The sequence below is a fragment of the Cricetulus griseus genome, chromosome 3 (genome assembly GCF_003668045.3).
Source record: "Cricetulus griseus strain 17A/GY chromosome 3, alternate assembly CriGri-PICRH-1.0, whole genome shotgun sequence".
NCBI lineage: Eukaryota > Metazoa > Chordata > Mammalia > Rodentia > Cricetidae > Cricetulus > Cricetulus griseus.
The window spans coordinates 131,344,263-131,358,559 of NC_048596.1; the positions used below are offsets into that span (position 1 = coordinate 131,344,263).

At 45.3% G+C, this 14,297-nt stretch overlaps 1 protein-coding gene across 3 annotated transcripts in view; it reads right to left on the reverse strand.

The window, feature by feature from the left end:
* Pcsk6 (proprotein convertase subtilisin/kexin type 6) overlaps positions 1-14,297 on the reverse strand; it is a 190,178-nt gene that overhangs the window by 115,309 nt on the left and 60,572 nt on the right. For all 3 annotated transcript variants that reach the window (XM_035441384.1, XM_027408098.2, XM_027408096.2), the window contains exons 3-6: positions 10,171-10,275; positions 9,272-9,415; positions 8,052-8,128; positions 5,163-5,251 (exon numbers count right to left, since the gene is read on the reverse strand). In XM_035441384.1, coding sequence (XP_035297275.1) covers positions 5,163-5,251; positions 8,052-8,128; positions 9,272-9,415; positions 10,171-10,275 — 415 coding nt within the window. The remainder of the gene's footprint in view (positions 1-5,162; positions 5,252-8,051; positions 8,129-9,271; positions 9,416-10,170; positions 10,276-14,297) is intronic.

Below are 14,297 nucleotides of genomic sequence, written 5' to 3' on the forward strand. Positions count from 1 at the left end.
GTGTTGGTGATGCACTTCTGACAAGTAGAATGTGGCTAATGAGAGAAGTGTGACTTCTAGGACTTGGTCATAAAAGAATCAACTTCAGTGAGGGGAGCTAGCTCCCATGCTATGGGGACACTAAAACCACCCAGGGGAAAGGTATGTACATAGAGGAACCAGCATCCCCAGCACACAGCTGTCAAGAAGTAAAGGTCTCTCACCAACGGCCACATATAGCCCATCTTGAGAGTGGATGCCCCAGTAAAGTGTCAGACCACAGACACAGCCAACAACTTGACTTACATCTTGAAAGAGGGACCCTGAGCCTGAACCATTTAGTGTAGCCATGATCTACTACTTGACAGATATTTACTAAGGAATACACTTTGAGATGATTGTCATGTGACAAATGCTAACAAATGTGTACTCTAGTAGTCTGGAAAAAAAATGAGTTTCGAGTTTTAGTTCTGGTAAGGGGAGAGGAGATCGTAGCAAATCACCTCTTCACAGATAATCACCCCAGACCCTGAGAAACACAAGTGCATTTTTAAGGGCACCAGAAAGCAGCCAGAAGAGGGCAGAAATAGATAGGGATCCAATGGTTTAACAGAGGGAACTAACTATCTTGGGTGTCTACGTTTAGATGGATTTCCTCTACAGGGGCTCTCCCTTTCTCTGCCAAGGCCAGAAGTCAATTGTGACAGGACACAGATTTTGAGAAATTGAAAGCAGTAATCTCAGAAAGGACACAGCTATGGGGGAAAAACATAACGTTCACTCAATCCTTCAGCAACTCCCTGAAATATATATGTCTAGGCAATGTTCGTAAAAACAAAACAAAACAAAACTCTAGGAGGAAGACAACAGGTCCAAACCAGGGCAAGCTGTGCACCAAGCTCTATGACCCTAGGATGCAGGTTTCCACTGAAATACCAAAAAGTCATGGTACAAGAACAAAAATTATATTCCTGACCAAGTCTGTAAGACTATATATAAGTCTCTCAAAATTCAAACTTAAGTCACTGCTATAACAAAATTTTACAGTATTCAGAAAAAACCCAACAGGCTCTAAATTCTACAATATAGATTATTTTTATTGTATAATAAATTTTATTATATAATTATACAATAAAAGTAACTAAACATGCAAATAAAAGAGTATGTGAACCATTGTAAAGAGGGGAATTAATCGTTAGGAACCTAAAAATGACAGGATTACTGGACCTAGTACAGAAGACTCTAGGAACTCTTGCTGCTGGCCCAGAGAGTCTAAGATAAAAGATACTTAGAGTGAAGATGTGGGGAGTCTCGAGGAAGATTTAGAGATGGTTAGAAGAAATAAAGCAAACTGAAAACTTAAGACAGAAAAATACGATAACTGAAACTTTGTAATTAGGTGGAATTAAGAACAGACTGGGAGGCTGAAGAGATGGCTCAGTGGTTAAGAGCACTGCCTGCTCTTCCAAAGGTCTGGAGTTCAATTCCCAGCAACCACATGGTGGCTCACAACCATCTGTAATGGGATTTGGTGCCCTCTTCCTGGCCTGCAGGCATACACACAGGCAGAATACTGTATACATAATAAATAAATAGATCTTTAAAAAAAAAAGAACAGACTGGATACAATAAAAAGAAGTCATACTCAGAGACAGTATCACACTAACCATCTAATTAAAAGCAAACAGACAAAGATTTTCAAATATGAACAGAGCCTCAGTGACCTATGAGGTATGTGCCTGGTAACTGCAACCTCAAAACAAACACCGGCTTTTTTCTGTAAGATATATATACATATGTAAAACATATCTTACAGAATATATATGGAGTGTACTGAGCGACCTCACTGCGAAACACGGCAAACTACATGCTGGAATAATAAGAAGCAAATTACACCAAAGGTCATTATCATCACTGGGAAATAATAATTAGGGAAAGCCTCATCAGGCCTCCACAGGAACAGATCACACAACAGCTGAGGCAGCAGTAAGGTTGGCTCCTGACTCACCAAGAAACAATGGCGGCCAGGAGACCACAGACATATTTAAAACATTGAAAGTAGCACGCTAGAATCCTGTTCAGCACAACTTCCTTCCAAAGTAAAGACAAAGACCACTTTAAGAGCCAGGAGTTCAATCCCTGACATATATGGTGGAAGGAAAGAACCAACTCACACAGGTTTTCCTCTGACCTCTGTATGCATGGACATACCCCCCCACACTAAATTTATTAAGTAGTTTTTATTTAAAAAAGACATTTTCAAATAAATTCTAGGAGAATTTCTCACCAGAATACTTGAATGTCAAAAAAATTTAAAAAAAAATTCTAGAGTACAGTGACTTGATCCTTTTGTCCCAATACTTGGGAGGCTGAGTTAGGATAAAATGCCATGAGTTTGAGGCCAGCCTGGGCTACACACAGAGCTCCACAATAGTTTAGGCTACTGACTGAGACCCTATTTCAAAAAAACAAGTTCTTCAGGTTGAAAATATAGAAAACCCAAAACTGAAACACTACATATAGTCTCAGAGGTTAAGAGCACTGCCTGCTCTTCCAGAGGTCCTGATTTCAATTCCCAGCAACCACATGGTGGCTTACAACCATCCATAATGAAATCTGGTGCTCTCTTCTGGCCTGTAGGCTCACGTGCAGGCAGAACACTGAATACATAATAAACAAATAAATCTTTAAAGAAAAAGAAACACTAGATATACAGACAAGTATATCTTTCAATGAGCTGATTTGAGTATTTAAAGCAAGAACACCAGAGGAAGCCGAGTCAAGTTGCACACACCAACTCTCTCAGCACTTAGTCAGGCTGATAGCTCTGTGAGGTCAACCTGGGCTACAGAGAGACTTTCAGGCAAGTCAGGGCTACATAGCAAGACTGTGCGTCAAAATAAAAACTAGAAAGCAATAGCAATGAACACACAAACACATGAACCATCCACTAGAAAGCATGAGAGTGTGAACTAAAATAATCTGTTTCAGCTTCATACATTACACATGATTTGTATGTGACCTATTCCAGCTAAACTGAGGCAACTTAGGATATACATTTTACTCTGGTGAGCAACAGGTGAAAGACAAAGACAGACATAGAAAGGTTTGACCCCAGGGTCAGCCCAGAGATACTGTAGAGAAATCCCCTGCTGTGTGCATTAAAACTCAGAGAGTGGCCACCCTAATCACCTGGCCACCTCCAAAATTACCCTGCCCAGAGGTGGGCGCCAGGGGAGGGGCAGGTAGAAGAGGTGACCATCTATGCAGAAGCTGAAGTTGTGCATGACAGCTTTGGGTATACTGGCTGCCATGTGTCCCTTGGGTTAAGGATAGCGCTATCTCACATTTGTCTTCCTCTACCGAGTCCTTTTCCTTGTCCCGTCCCTAGGTAGTCTGGCTCCTCCCAGCTCCATACTGCTGATTTCTTAGCCTCCTTGGCTGTGGGCAGCCAAGCCTCGGGGTCAGGATCCAGCTGAGCCTCTTGTTTCTGCCCTTCCAAGCTCCCCCTGCCTGTCTCACTTCAGTACTTGGTCTCCTACTGACTTCTAGGCAGCACTATTCATCCCAAAGGCATTCTGAGCTCCCAGAGGCTCCTAATTATGTCTGGCATCTTCTTCTCCCCTTCAGTGGCTGCCCAGAGTTATACATGCAGTACGTGCTTGAAGATGTTCAGTAAATTAATTTTTAAAACATCCTTGCTCCCAGCCCTGCACAGGAGGTACTCTCTTTCTCCAGACCCTGGAAAGCTCAGAGGCACAATTTTGCAATGAGGGTAGAGTAGAACCATCCAAGGACAGCACATTGCACTTGTGCAGCTCTTCTGGCTGGGTCTGTACAAGCATTGCTTCCCCTGAGCTATCCTTACACTCTTAGCCATCTGCATGGCCCCAAAGAGTCCTCTAGGCCAGTGTTTGCAAACTACCCTTTCCAGACAAGCTCCCCGGGAATCTGCAGGTCTGGCTGGTGGACCTGGGGAGAAGTAAAGAATCTGCATCTCTAGCAGACATTGGAGTCAGTGATGCTGACTCGGAGAAGCAAGGCTTGAATGACCTGAACAGTGAGGGTCTATCTGCTCACTCAAAGTAAGATGAACTGTTTTGATTATGTCAGAGTTGCAACAGGAGAGGGAGGGAGTCAGCAGCTCCCTGGAGATTAGCCCTGTGGCAAAGCCTGCAAATGCCATATCTGATTTTATTGCCACACCAAACCTGGGAGGCAGCCACTGCTCTGCCAGACTTAGGCTCACAGAGGACATGTAAGTTGTTCAAGCATACACAGGCAGTAGAGTGTGTGAGTGGGCTTAGACCTGAGACCTGATACCAAATGACAAGTCCCAGCCACTTCAACAAGTTCAAGGAGAGGCAGGTGAGTTCCTAATTTAGTAAACACTTGGGACTTGCTTATTCAAAACCCAAGAAATTCTGCAAGGACTGGGTGATGCAGGAAACCACTGACCCAACCTCCCCACCTCTTGTTCTTTGCAGGTGATGCTGATGAAACTGCAACACCCGAGTCCAGCAGAGACACGGATAAGCAATCGTTGATGTTGCCTGGAACCCTTTCCTCTGCCCCACTGCTGTGTTCTGTACTCAGGGGGCACTTCAGAAAACCTGGCAACTTAGTTATCACACTGCCGGGCTCTGGTGGGACACAGGAAGATGTGGCTCCCTTTGCTTCAAAGCCTCATGCTAGCAAGGGCAGCTTGACTGATCAACTGCTTGAGAAAGCCAGATAGCTGAAGCCCAGGACACACCAACTCCACCAGAAAAAAGACGGAGGCAGAGGGATGACTTGTGGGGAGCACTTCACCAAATCCAGAAATAGGAAGCTGCTACACAGCAGCAGGAGATTGAGCCCATAGGGAAGCAAGCGTGTCTGGGAAGGGATAGGGGGATACGGAAGCCTGTCAGCAGGGTCCATGTGATGGCAGAGGTGAGTCAGTGGCCAGGGTGGCAAGGACGGGATTCCCTTCCAATGGGACCCTCCACGGCAGGAACATAACAATTCCTAGTTTGACATCACCTACTATGCTGGCTGCTTGGACTGTGATGAAGCTGGCACTGCTGCTTCAGGCCAAGCCAGTGCCATACCCAGGTCAAAGGCTGCTGAGCCCCACAGGAAGAAGGGTGTCCTCTATCCAGCCCTTGGCCCCTTTGCTCCCAGCTCATGTTCCGCCTTACCTCCTATCTTTGCATTATATGCTATGCCCACGATGCAATAGGAGTTGTTGGCTGAAGCAGCAACTTCTCCTGCACAACGGGTGCCATGTCTGAAGCAAAGAAAAACAAAAACAAAGCAAGTGAGGTCCTGGCCCAGCAATTATTAATGAATCCTGTACAGTGCTTATCATTTCTACAGCCAAGGTCAGCTATCCCTATGCCTGACATGCCAGCAAAGCCCCACCCCCTTTTTCTTGGCAGCCCTTCTGGCATATATATTCAACCAGGCTTTGCCCCGCCCTGATTGCCATCTGTAGATTGCAAACAATGTTTCCCAGGTTGTTCTTTCAAGGATGCCTCCAATAGATTCCCAGTAAGGCTTGCTGCCAGCGTCCATGGCTCTGGGCATCTCTGTACTTGTTACTGTTCACTCACAGCCAGGGCTGTTCACAGACCTGGCTCAGTTCTCTGTCCCCTGTGACTAAAGATTTGGCCCTTGGCACTTAGAGGTGTGCTGGTTTCCATGCTCGCCTGACCGATACAAAGAAAGGAAGAAAACACTGCACTTTTGTCTTTGTCCCCTGTGTCCCAACAAGCACCCTGCTTGCCTGCACAGGGCTCTGTCATTTCCATAGGGGTATAACAGGAGTTGGGAAAGGACAGTTTTAGTCCAATACTCAGTAGAGGCTGGAGACAATGAGGAAATCAGCCGAGAAACAAATTGCCTTCCCCAGGAATGACCCCATCTTCTGATGTGCCACACTGGGTCATTTCCTCTAGAGGAGGCCAAAGCATGGGCCAGTCTTCATAGTACATCTGTGAGGAGAGACCACGGGGAATCGGAATCGTTGATTCAGATTTGTAACAGAATTTAAAAATGGTCCCGGGTCTGCATGCTAGCCCTTTGGAAAGGAGTCGTCTGTCATTCTCTGGAACTGTCACAGCCTCCAAGGCCAGGCCTTCTCTCAGGGCACACACTGGGATTTGATTCCGCCCTTCAAGGGTCACTGCATGGAATATAGATCATGCTTCCCCACCCCTTGATGTGTGACCAGGAAGCAGGCCCTGTGCCCCAGGCCTCCCCACTGCTGAGCAGAAGGGCACCTTGGGACGTGAGGCAGAAAGCAGTCCAGGAGCTCTGGGAGGTCAGCATCTGGCATGTGGCACACAGCGCCCCAGTGGCCCTGCACGGCACCTTGTGGAACCCACAGCATGATAGAATACTGATGGATTCTTGATGTTGAAGACCCCGCCCCCAATCTCATGTGTTAAATAAAGGCTTAGTTAGTCCCATGGTGACATGCTGTAGGATATTTGTGAGCTCTAGGAAGATGTGGTCGTGTGATTGATGTAATAAAAAGATGAACAGCCAATAGCTAGGCAGGAGGTATAGGCAGGACTTCTGGGTAGAGAGAAAGGGATTGGGAAGACGAATCTAGGCGCACAGGAAATGCCAGGAGATTTGGAACAAGTTGGACATACAGAAATGGAGAAGAGGTATAAAAAAAAAATCACATGGCAGAACGGAGATTAATAGAATCGGGTTAATTTAAGTTATAAGAGCTAATGGAACAAGCCTAAGCTAAGGTGGAGCTTTCATAATAAATAAATCTCCATGTCCATATCATTATTTGTGAGCTAGCAGCCCAAAGAAAAGTCTGTATACAGTGACATTATTTTGAGGGGCTGTATCTTTAGCAGGTAGAGATTTAGGTCATTGCACGCATGCTCCGAGGGAGACTGTGAGACCCAGACACTTTCCCCTTCTCTTTTGACTTTCTGGTTGATCTCATGCACTATTCTGACCCACTGTATGTCTACTGTATGTTCCCACCATGATGCAGGCAATGGACCGGCTGATCAAGGATAGGGACAAAGTTGTGAGCCAAAATAAATCTCTCTGTGTCTGTTTATTTCCGTCTTTCTTCCACTCTTTCCACCCGCCCCCTTCTTTATCCCTCCTCTTTCAAAGATGCATCTTGCTATATTGTCTAGGCTATCCTCTAACTCCTAGGTTCAGAAGCACCTCCTGTCTTCCCCTGGAGTATCTAGGACCAGAGACAAATGCCATTGCATGTAGCTTTACCTATTCTTTCTAAATCAACAGTCTCCAGCATTTCTTTGTCATGATAGAAAGTTGACTAACATAAGCAAGTTGGGAAGACATACACAGGCCAGTGCTTTGTCAACATGGGGAAGGGAGAAAGGGCTTTGTTACTTTCCTTTAAGTATTTTTAGCAGAATGATAAAAGTTAAGCAAACCAGGCATGCTGATAGACAGGACAAGCAGGTATGACGAAGGAAATGCCAGGAGCTTGCATAGGTCACTTGACCAATTCAGGTCGCATGAGGTGGCAATTTATACAGTGTAAACAATTCCCACACATCACCTCACTTACCCATCCTAGTAACCCTTGAGCTAGGGACATCTGCATGGAGCAACCTCCAAGACATAAAGACTGTCTCAGCACAGTTTCTCAAATGTGGGCAAACATCACACAACCAATGGGTATAGAGCAGGGATTTGAATTATTTGTCCAGCATCATTCATGCCTTCCTGTCTTGGTCATAAGGTCAAAAGCTCAAGCATATGACCTGTGTGCTCAGACAGACCAAACTGATATTTGAACACAGTTACAGAGAATCTAAGACAAAGGTGACTTTTCTAAACATCCTACAAGGCTAGAAACAGGGACCGTGTTTCACCGTTTCTGTCCAGCCAGCAGAGGCAACTCTAAAAGGAGAGGCTAACTCTAAAGAAGCCACCTGTGCCCAAAGAGTTGTGGTCAAGTGACTTCTGAGGCCTAGACATGCCCCGAACAGCACCCAGGCAGGAGAAGAACCCACAGCCCAGCACTTCTGCATGCCTTCTCTTTGTAAGGAAAGGAAGGAGGCTGTGAAGGGACATACTTATTCTCATTGCTGGCATCGTATCGTGGAGATGGGTCATAATCATTTCCATTGACATCATAGCTTGCATAGGAATCCTAGGAATTAAATCATGGTTAGTGACCAGTAGAGACACACTGTACAACAGCCTGCTTTAAACTTTCCCTATGCCAAGCAAATCACAAGAGTTGCTGACTTTAACTACCATCCTACAGGCCTTTCACTGTGATAGAATATATAGTACATATAGTACATACAATCTTATTTCAACTGTTTTTAGATGTATGGCTCAGTGCTGTTAAATCCATACACACTTTTATGCAATTATCACCTCCATTTATCAGTAGGACTTTTTCACTGTGAAAAACTAAAAGTCTGCACTGATGAAACAAGAACTCCCCACTCTGTCCCCAAGCCCTGGCAAACATGCTAACCTCTGTCTCTCACTATGACTCCACATGCTCCACAGCAGTCACTCAGTATTTGTTTTCTGTGACAGCTAATTCCACTTGGCATAAAGTCTTCAGGTTCAAGTTGTCACACCTACCAGAATTTCCTATTTTAATATGCATAGTTTTAATTTTAGTAATAGTATTCATACAAATTTCATCCTTCTTAGAAAATAAATCCCCAAGCTTTCAGTGTTAATGCAGTCTTCAAAACTCATCTCTAAGCACTATATAATTACCTCCAAAGAGGGTTCTGTGGGTTCACTTCATCACTCTTGACACCCAGGTATCTTAGAGGATTCAGTGTATTTTCTGTATTGACTGCAGACCGGGTTCTTGTCTTTACACTTGTGAACTCATCTAGTCCTTACAATAGCCCCATAAGAAGCAGTCCTCTTAGTCACCTGATTTTATAGATGGTAACATCGAGGAACAGAGAAATCAGGCAGCTTGCCTGGGATCCCAAGCAAGTGACAGAACCAGTGGCTTCCTGGACCCAGAACCTGTGTTCTAACCTGGCAGTGACCCACGGGCTACTGTGTGTGTGATGACCACCTCTGCACACAGTTTGTATTCTCTAGACTACATTCTGGAAGCATGTAACTCAAACACGTGGTCATATCCCTCTGCAAATCCTTCTCTGGTACGAGGGAGGAATAGCAGAATGCACTTCCCAGGACGACTTTCATTATTCCCTGGTTTAATGTGTTTGAGGAAGAGGAAAGGCAGTTTGTGTGTATTTTATAACTGGTGTGGGTGAATACCATGTGTCAGGTCCGAGGCTAGACTTACATAGTTGGGGGCCAGGTCTGGGTGATTCCTTTCTATGCCGTCATCAAGGATGGTGACCACCACATTCTTTCCTGTGTAGCCTCGCTTCCATGCTGCCTGGACATTCATCTCTGACCGACAGCGACTGTTCTTATCTGCACAATGCTGAAAACACAGAACACATGAGGCCCAGGGTGACTCCTCTGATGCTGAGTGGCCACAGAATGCCAACCCGGATGATCCTGATGCCTACAGGGAACGGCATGGCAACCCAGACACTCCTGATGCCAACAGGGCACAGCATGGAAACCCAGACACTCCTACTGCTGACAGGGCACAGCATGGAAACCCAGACAGTGGCGACTATATTAGGAAACAATGAAGAACAGTGGGCTCCACTTAGCAAAGACTTTCTTATGTGTTGAGACTCCTTAGTTTCTCTGCTTCTGACAGTGTGCTAACATTTCCGTATGTCACTGTCTCCTTTTGGGGACACTGTCCAGGGACAGGCCTTCCCTTCTCAGTCCATGCTACAGCCAGCATCCATGCTCTTCCTTCTATACAGAGGACTCTGGACTCTCACACAGTCTCATTTGTGCTTGCATGTAGGACAGTGGTTCTCAACCCATGGGACGAGACCTCCACAGGGGTCACATATTCAGATACCCTGCATATCATATATTTGCATCACAAGTCATAAGAGTAGCAAAATTATAGTCATGAAGTAGCAACAACATAATGTTATGGTTAGGAGTCACCTCAACATGAGGAACTGTGTTGAGAACCACTGGTGGAGAGGGCTCACACTCAAGATGAAGGACACTGGAGCTGTTCTGGAAACTCAAGGGAAAAGTCAACCCACTTCAGAGGCATGGCAAGCTAATGTCCCAGAGAAGACAGAGGTCCCACCATTGACTCACCATGTACCACATGTTGGACCAAATGGGATCGTTGAAATAAAGAGAGTCGCTTCGCGCCTGCCTCTTGACCCTGCGCTTCACCTCTTGTTGTTGGAGCCATTTTACCTACCGGAAAGAAATGTAGATATCACTTACTTCAAGGGCGCAATGTTTCCATGGGTGAAATGCTTGCTGTGCAAGCCTGACAACCTAAGTTTAAGCCCAGGAACCAACATTAAAAAACAGGAACAAAAATGATGCAATGGCTCCTATTTCTAATCCAGCACCCCTACAGTGAGATGGGGAAGCAGAGACAGGAGAATTGCCCAGAAGCTCCTGGAGTACACAGTGTAGTAGTGACAAAGAGACTTTATCTCAGACACAGTATGGAAGAAAAGAAAGCCATCCTCTGCCCTCCATATGCACACTTTGTGTGTGTGTGTGTGTGTGTGTGTGTGTGTGTGTGTGTGTGTGTGTGTGTGTTCATGCATACACATACATGTACAAACACTTTTTAAAAGGCTGGCAAGACTGCTTAGTGTATAAAGCACTTAGTACACAAACCTGAGAAACTCATAAAAATGCGGAAGAAGAAAAATAACTTCCTAATTATCCTCTAGTCTTCACACACATGCTGTGTGACGTCTCTCTCTCTCTCTCTCTCTCTCTCTCTCTCTCTCTGTCTGTGTGTGTGTGTGTGTGTGTGTGTGTGTGTGTGTGTGTGTGTGTATTGTGTGTGTGTGTGAGCACACACTCAAACTAATCAAAGAGATATATCTGATAGATGGGTATACAGAACATTTTGTTTTAAGTGACTCCCTCCCAACTTCAGTCTCTTACAGGCAGTGTGGGTTTCCTTTTGTAAGATTCCGGGTCATGGTCGGTGACCTGGATGGCACCCACCAAGGGTCATTTTTGATCACATTTGAAAGCTACTGACTTGTTATGAATGGGGGAAGGAGTGGTGCTGATAGCATCTGACAGACTTGGAAGTTATTCTACTAAAAACAATAGACTATAAAGGTGCCAAAAAACTGGTTGACAACTGTGGCTCCAAGAAAGGCAACACAGGAACGGAAAAGAATGAATGAGAGGGTGAAGAAACTGTTTAGTCAATCTGGTACCAGAGGACATGAGTAAGTAAATGACCATAATTGATGTACTGGAAATCTGGACACTGACTAGAAACATAGTACCAAAACATGCATGGAGAAAGAGCTAAAAACTAAACAGCAAAGGACTAACAATAGCAATTCTTAGATAGTGGCATCACTGCTAATTTATAATTGAAGATTTTATAAATTTCTTTCATGTGGTATTACTTGCCTTCATGATCAGGTTTGAAAGGTGGGATAAATGGCACAGAAGGCCAGAGATCTAGGACCCAGAATGACTGGAATAAAACTCAGCCCCACACTTCACAGTATCTCCTGAACCTCAGTTTGTCTGCCCATTAGAATGGGCCTATCATCATGCATTCTGAGAGCCACTGCATACACAGTGCATACAAAATATTCACACCAGTGCCCAGAATATAGCATTATACTTATTATGCATGCACATTATTTTCCAACCCAAGGTAGAAGAACCCAAGGTAGTGGAAGTGTTTTCTTTGGTCTTGCTGGGCTGGCCGGGCCCTCAGCAACGCTTGCAACTGGGGTTCAGGCTGGTATAGAGGGTCAAGACTGGAAAGATGAGAACACAATCATGCATCCAGCCCCTGCTCTCAAGGAAGCTGGACCCTATTCTGGGTCTCTCCCACAAAGCAGATGGTAGAGCAATGTCACTCTACACAAGACTGGCTGGCTGCCTACAAGACTTGTCACAGGTGAGAGAAAAGAAGGAATGACAAGGGAACTCAAGGTTATTTGAAGGTTGCTGGGCCAAGGCTGGGGACTCTAGGCTGGTCCTAGAAGTTAGAATTGGCTATCGCAGAGAAAGCAAGGAATGAGGTAGTCTTGGGTCAAAGGTAAGTAAGATTCCTTTCCCTTCTGTAAACCTCAACTTCTACAGTTCCTGGAGGAGGCAGCACAGAGCCCAACTGGGAGCCTCACAAGTAGACAATGGATGTCAAAACCTCCCTGGTATACAGGACAAACCCTGTAGGAAGAACCATGGCCTGCCCCACCACTAATATGATCTAACTATAAATCATTGATGTACCCTGCAATAAAGCTGGCTATGGGGGCACACACTGCCAATCCTAGAACTTGGGAGGCAAGAGGTTCTATGCAAGTTCTAGGCCAGCCAGAGCTACATAGCAAGACATGGTCTCAAAACAACAACAAAAAACCCTGCAAAGGGCTCAAAATCAATTTGGGATTAGACATTTTAAAAGCTTTAGCCCCAAGTCCCAGGTAATTTCTAAGTGCTACAGATAGAGATTCCTACAGAAAATAAAATGATGAAATGAGATGTTTTGCTCATCACACCCACCAATGGCATTTTACACCTCCCCCACATATGTTACTATGTGAATAAGTAGTGGTATGAAAGATTCAAGGCAGTGTTTCAGTAGCTGCTAAACACCTTGTTATATAAAACACAGCGGACTCCCCCGGCTCTGTGCTCCCTGAGATGACTATTCCTCTTGTTGTGCTGAGAGCCCTTGACGTACTGTCACCTCAGACACCTAGAGTCCCAGCGCCACCAGGCCTCGTGTCTGCACTGAGAAGGTAGCTGTGCTTTCTGAGCCTGGGTGGATGGTGTGGGGAAACAAGTTTCCAGTATGGAGTTGGCAGTTGGATGCGTTGAACACCCCAGTTCCTGGTCATTGCTGGACTCCGGAGAAGAGCCCCATGCTGACACAGTTCTGAGAATGACTGACAATACTGGCTCCTTAGCACGATCTGAAGTTCCTAATGATATGATCTCTCCACTAGTCTCCAGGGATAGGCCTGCTCATTAGAAGCAAGACAGTGACCAAGACAGTCTCAGAGCAATGAAACCAAACAGCATGGATTAGGCACCCAGTGTGGGGGTGTCTAGGATCCAACTCTGTGGACAGGGACCCAGGAGGTCAGCATAGGCACAATGGCTAATTTGGCTAGGTGTTACCCAGTCTTTTTCTCAGGCTTTGGCTACTGCATTACTCCTCAACCATCTCTGGGAAAGTACACAGGATTCCCAATCTCACTTCTTAATTATCATAAAGAATAGTCGAATTTTCCATCCTGATTTCTCTGCACAGTGGACATCCTGGAGTCACTAATTCACCTGCTCAATCAACAGACACGTATATGAGCATCCCATGGGTCCAGTGCTAGGTTCTGGGGAGATGAGAGTAAGCATACTTGGTTCCTGACCAAGGCCAACACACCAATCCTCCACCCCAGCCAGATGTGAGGCTCTGTTTGGGTGCCCTCAGGGTAGAGCCCAAGAGCCATCTGTCTACTCTAAGAAGGCCAGAAATATGCCTCTGTCCCAAAACCAAGCTGCTGAAGCTTCATCTTCCTCATCAGACAGAATACCCACCCATGTACACAGATGGGTTCTTTTGCACAGGCATATCCATGGACTCTCATTATGTATATGACTATGTGACTTACAGAAAAGAACCACATTATCGAGGATCTCTAATGTATCCCTCATGGAACTGATGCTTCTGTAGAACTTGAAAGCAAATGGTGCAGAGTCAAGGGTGGACAATGTGTCTTTTGGACTATTTTACCCTGTGTATATAACTATTTGTATTAGGAAAGCAAAAGAGAATCTCTATAAGATTAAGTATTGCCCCTTATAGTGGTTTGGATATGGATGTCTCGCATGGGTTCGTATTTTTTTCCAGGCAGGGGAGGGGAGCTCCTGCCACTTCCAGTTAGCTCTCTTTGCTTCCTGCTGGCAGTAAAGATGTGAGCTTTCAGTTTTGTTCTCCCGGCCCCCATGCCTGCACCTTGCTGCCATGCCTGCCCCATTTTGGGTTCTCAACACTCTGAAAGTGTAAGCATAAATAAGGCCTTTCTTCTGTAAGTTGTGTTAGTTGTGGTATTTCATCTCAGCAAGAGAAAAGTAACTAATACAGACATTGGTACCGGAGAGTGGGCTGTCAAGAACCTGGTCATGTTGTTTTGAAGGAACAAGGAAGACTTTGAAACTTGGGGCTAGCAAAGGGGTTTAATGCTGTAAACAGAGCTTGGTGGGCCATCCGC